The sequence below is a fragment of the Cyprinodon variegatus genome, unplaced genomic scaffold (assembly GCF_000732505.1).
Source record: "Cyprinodon variegatus isolate N-32 unplaced genomic scaffold, C_variegatus-1.0 Scaffold1570, whole genome shotgun sequence".
NCBI classification, from domain to species: Eukaryota; Metazoa; Chordata; class Actinopteri; order Cyprinodontiformes; family Cyprinodontidae; genus Cyprinodon; species Cyprinodon variegatus.
The window spans coordinates 117,357-123,220 of record NW_015152023.1 but is presented as its reverse complement, the minus strand read 5'-3'; the positions used below and the strand labels follow the sequence as shown (position 1 = coordinate 123,220).

The 5,864-nt window shown below is 40.8% G+C and overlaps 1 protein-coding gene across 1 annotated transcript; it reads left to right on the top strand.

Moving 5' to 3' along the window:
• The first annotated feature begins 268 nt into the window (after positions 1–268).
• LOC107103945 (E3 ubiquitin-protein ligase TRIM21-like) lies at positions 269–4,268 on the top strand. The gene is made up of 2 exons (XM_015403812.1): positions 269–293; positions 1,666–4,268. Exon 2 carries the CDS (start codon positions 1,675–1,677, stop codon positions 3,349–3,351), a length of 1,677 nt encoding a protein of 558 aa, XP_015259298.1. The 5' UTR covers positions 269–293; positions 1,666–1,674; the 3' UTR covers positions 3,352–4,268.
• Positions 4,269–5,864: the final 1,596 nt, after the last annotated feature.

Below are 5,864 nucleotides of genomic sequence, written 5' to 3'. Positions count from 1 at the left end.
GCAAAGAGAGCAACAGCCTGATGAATCCTCTGGGTTCCTGTTACCAGGGTTAAACACATCCTGGAGCTTTGAATGGAAAAGGGTCTGAAATATTAGTCTGAATCTGAAGGAGGAAACAAAGAGAAAAATAGGAGCAGTTAGAGGAGGAGCAATGCTGGAAAAACCAGTTTTAGTGTCACCTTACAGAAATGAAACATAAAGGCTGTGAATAACAGCAGAGCTTCAGTCCAGACTGGTTTCTCCGTCTCTGTCAGAGTTTCTTCTGTCTTCCTCATTAACCAACTCTAACAACGGTGAGTACAGCTGATAATATTCACTGTGTTTCTACCAGCAGCATCAACAGCAAACTGAAAGATGTTAATCAGTAGAAAACTGGAAAAATCATCTTATTACTTTGAGAAATTCACAAATATCACATTAATCATTTTAGTTGTTTGGAAAAAGAGTAAAACTGAAGACATTGGTAAAGTGGATTATAATCTTTAATTTAATATAAATGTAAAATTCCCACTGAGTGGTTCAAAGGTCAGGCTTATTTAGCCTCAGATGAGAGGAAGAGACACACCCAGTCAGATTGATCCCAGTAAAACCTCTCAGTCCATGAAATGTTTGGTTATTTATTATTGTAAATATTAACAGATGTTAATGAAGTCATGAATATATCTTAAATTATCTTAAATTAATTAATTCAAGCATCAAACAACTTAAAAACAATTAATTCTTTTTAAAGAACCTACAGCTAACCAGTCAGTTTAATCACCTTAAATATAGGTCGTCTTCATATCTAGAGGTAATGGTCTGAATTCAACTCCTTCAAAGTCCCTGGTTTGAATCCCAGACGGGCCTTTAACCCCAGAAAGCTGCTGGTTCTGTAGAGAGGCAGCCCACGGCTCCCTGAGGGACGGGTTAAATGCAGACGATAAATCTCACTGATATGAACAAAGGCATAAATAATAATAATAGATACATTTCACCACAACCATCAACTGTTTTAACTGTAACTTTGATCTCATCAGTGATAGATGTGCTGGTTCTGGGATTCTGGGCTGAACTGGACCCTGTTGGTTCTCTGATGAACCACATAGTTGAATGTTTATTTTCACTCACCACAGATTCTGTTTTTAGAAACAGAAACTTACCGCTGGGTTAATTTCACCAGGTGAGTTGGCCTATAGAGCCCCCTCCTGGATGAACCGGGAACTACATATTCATACTGGATCCAATCAGCTGATTTTTATTAGTCTTTTTTCACATATTAGAATAAAATGAAGCTGAATCTGATCATTTGTTTACATGAATAAAAAATGATCCAGTTTTATAGTGAGATTAGTTCTGATGAGTTAAAGAAACATGTTTTATGTCTCCAGTATATGTGTGTTTCAAAGGTAATGGAAGGAGCAGTACTGAGTCAGGAGTTTAAAACATCACTTTACAGAAATTAATGTGAACGTTTGTCAGAATTAAGCCTGAGCCGCCATAGAAAAACTTGTCCCTGTTCCTCCTGAAGACAAACTTAGTTCATGTTTTCCTTCCTAACAACAGACTCTGATTCTGCTCACAGCTTAAAGGACAAAAAGAATAAATCTGTAGTAAAGTGGAAGAAATTAACGATTATAAGGAACTGGAAATGTTACAAAATTTAATTTAGTATTTTTCTGTCCTCAGAGTTCAGACATGTCTTCTAGCAGCAACCTGTGGTCTGAGGATCAGTTCCTGTGCTCCATCTGTCTGGATGTCTTCACTGATCCAGTCAGCACACCATGTGGACACAACTTCTGCAAAGCCTGCATCACTCAGCACTGGGATGGAAATGTTCTCTACAAGTGTCCTCTGTGCTTGGAACATTACACCTCTAGACCTCAGCTGAAGGTCAACACCTTGTTCTCTGAGATGGTTTCTCAGTTCAGACGTGAAGCTCAGCAGGAAGCCATCAGCAGCAGCAGCTCAGAGCAACAAGCTGCCAAACCAGGAGAAGTTCCCTGTGACGTCTGCACTGGAACCAAACTGAAGGCCCTGAAGTCCTGCCTGGTGTGTCTCCTCTCCTACTGTCAGACTCACCTGGAGCCTCATCTGACAGCTCCACGTCTGAAGAAACATCAGCTGATGGAGCCTGTGGAAAACCTGGAGGAAAGGATGTGTCTGCAGCATGAAAGACCTCTGGAGCTGTTCTGTAGGACCGACCAGACATGTGTCTGTTTGTTCTGTCCTGTTTTGGACCATGAGAACCACAAGTTTGTTCCTCTGAAAGAAGAATTTGAGGAAAAGAAGGCAGAGTTGAGGAAGACAGAGGATGAAGTTCAGAAAATGATCCAGAACAGACGAGTGAAGATTCAGAACATCAAAGAGTCGGTGAAGATCAGTAAAGATGCTGCAGACAGAGAGAAAGCAGAAGGTGTTGAGGTCTTCACTGCTCTGAAGGAGTCTGCTGAGAGAGGCCTGAAGGAGCTCATCAAGGAGATCGAAGACAAACAGAAAACTGCAGAGAAACAGGCTGAAGACTTCATCAAAGATCTGGAACAGGAAATCTCTGAGCTGATGAAGAGGAGCTCTGAGGTGAAGCAGCTCTCCCAGTCTGAAGACCACCTCCACCTCCTCCAAAGCTTCTCCTCCCTGAAAGCTGCTCCACCCACCAAGAACTGGACAGAGGTCAGAGTCCGTCCACCATCATATAAGGGGATCCTGAATAAACTTGTGGCTCAGCTGGAGAAGGAGATCATGGAGATGAAGAAGAATATGAGAGAGGCTGAGATGAAGAGGGTCCAGCAGTCTGCAGTGGATGTGACTCTGGATCCTGATACAGCTCATCCTAAGCTGATCCTGTCTGATGATGGAAAACAGGTGAAACATGGAAATGTTAAGAAGAATCTACCAGACAATCCAAAGAGATTTTCCTATAATGGTTGCATCTTAGGACGTCAGAGTTTCTCTTCAGGCAGATTTTACTTTGAGGTTCAGGTTACAGGAAAGACTAAGTGGGAATTGGGAGTGGCCAGAGAGTCCATCGACAGGAAGGGACACATCATAGCAATTCCTCAGAATGGTTTCTGGGCTGCTGTTTTGAGGAATAGCAATGAGTACTCAGCTGCAGCTGGTTCTTTAGTCCGTCTCCATCTCCATCCTGGTCCTGATAAGGTGGGGGTTTTTGTCGATTATGAGGAGGGTCTGGTCTCCTTCTATGATGTAGATGCTGCAGCTCTGATCTACTCCTTTACTGGCTGCTGCTTCACTCAGAAACTCTACCCATACTTCTGTCCTGGTCTTAATGATGGAGGTAAAAACTCTGCTCCTTTGATCATCTGTCCTGTTAATCAGGATGATTATTCCTGTGAAAGCTCCTCTGATGAAGAATGAATCTGTAGACAAAGATCCTCCAACCTGAGTGACTCTGTAGTAAAACCCTAATGTGTCTGATTCCTCTCTGCTCTTCATGCATCCTCTCCTAGCTCAAATCCAGACCCTCTGGATTTGACCCTCAGATCTTACATCTATCCATACCGGGACTGGCCATAGGGAGAATCGGGAGTATTCCTGAAGCGCCAGCCTGGGATTGTCCTGCTGGCCTGCCTGTCTCTTTTTTTCTTAAGTCTGCCAGTGCAGCGGCGGCATCCTGTCAGAGAGAGGGACAGAGCAGGCCACTTTGGCCTGTAGAATTTGAGGAGGGACACAGACAGGAGCGTGTGGAGGTAGAGGTGTGTGACGTGCTGGCTGCTGTGATGTGTGTATCTAGCGAGAGGTGCAAGTGAGGATAAGAAGCAATATACTCGGTCTTAGAATGCAGTAAAAGGAAGAAGAAAGGAGGGGCAGAGAGGGAGAGAGACAAGAAAAGAAAGGCGCTGGAGGAGGACACGACCAAATGCAGAAAAGTGACAGATTTATTCACTCCCCTCATGGTGCCATTAAGAGTAAGTTATAAAAAAAATAACACAACATTTTGTGCTTGTGTTTAAAGTTAAAACACAGTATAATGTCCATACATCCAAAGGTCTCTGTCAATGGAAGCACACGATTAGCATACGTTTGCAATTCAAAGGTGGTAATGGTAATGACATCACTCCTACTGGTGCTTCAGGAGTTGTAGAGCATTTGGAAGAAGGTACAGAACAGTGGAGCAACCAAGTGTCATGAACGCCACCGAACACTACCATTTGACATAAATGGCTCTCAGCTCTAATACTGGCTTTCTAGGCACTACAGCATTATTTTATGAAGTGATTGTATTGTTGAATTTTTTCTGTCTGTTGCTGACTTGCAGTTACATATCGCAGCTCAAACATGAGAATGTGTGTTTTCCAACCTTGAATTTACTGTAGGTAGGGGTTCATTACTATTCACCGGTAAAATGATTTGCCATTAAGGCATGATATGACATGATATAACTATGTAGCCTATTGCACTAGCCTTTGCACTACTTATTATGTAAAATCTTTATTATTAGTACTATCGCAATTACAGCGGTAAAGTTACTGTATAATCCAACCTTAGAAATTAGAGTAGGTCCTTCTAGATCAGTGTTTCTCAACGTTTTTGACTTGCTTAAGTCTTTGGGCACTTTTTCATACCATGAGTTCATCTTTTAGTCAAAAAAAAATATAATTCTCCAAAAGTGAAACATACAATAACTAAAATAAAGACTATTTTACTTAATCTTTTAATTTAAGCATTTAATTTTTATAAATGTATGCTTTCCATCTAAAATGAAAAAAAAACAGCATGAATATGTGGCCTGGAATCTGTAAATAAAATCATAATATAAACCTGTATTTATAAAATAGGAGCTCCTCTGAGTAACTCCCTTATGTATACCTTAAACTTGATGAATTAGAAACTAAATGCAAAACAAAAATTATAGTCACACTGACTTAATTAGTTTGACGAAATAAGTCACCTTAATTAAACACCTGCGCTGCTTTGATGAGCTGTGATAGCTCAGTGTTAAAACCAGCTGATCCCAGGATGTTCTCTACATCAAGTCTGTTACTCTTCTTGGTTTCGATGTGTATCAAAGCTGAAGGCGAACTCAAACATATAAGAAAAACATACTTTTATGTTAATAAAAGCTTATTTTTTTCAGTGGGGTCCTCAGAAAGCAAAAAAAGATCCCAGCCGTATATTATGTTACCACCAGTCAGTCAGTCAGTCATGTATTAAGGGTGGCCTGGTTACATGGCTCCTATGTCTGGATAATGCACCATTTGTTTCAGGTGTTTCTGATCAGAGACATTAAACAAAGTCAGATTCAGGAAGTAGCAGCAACTTCCTGTCCACAGCTCCTCTAGTTTACAGGCCCAGTCTGCGGTTTGGCTTTAAAACTGAAAACTAGAAACAAACAGTTTAATACTAACAGAGAAAAAGACTAGATAATGACCCAGATAGATAATGACAGCAGATAAACAGCAACGGCTGCAACATGATGTGGGAAAGAGGCCCAGCTGTCATTTTTCAAACTGGGACCATTAAAAGTGGGCTTTGGTTCCAGGTTCTTGACCAGAACCATGGTTCTACTGCATCATTTTATTGTTTTCTCCTTTTTACTGGAGATGAACTCAACTGTTGGTCGGATCATTGACCAGAAGGGAATAAAAGGAGACTCATCTCTTGATTGATTGTTTTCCTCTTGATGTTTTTATGTTTCAGTTCGGTTGACTTTTATTGAAGTTGGTGTTTGATTTGTTTTCATTTGATGCTCAGATTAAAACTGTTAAAACTGCTGTATCAGGATCCAGAGTCACATCAACTGGAGAAACTAGAAAACCTAATAATGGCGTCTATGTTTGGTTGGGAACGATTAAAAACATTCAGAAAACTCTGTTCTGTTCTGCTTTCTTTTTGCTTAGAAGAAAACTGGTCATGAAGCTGCATCATGG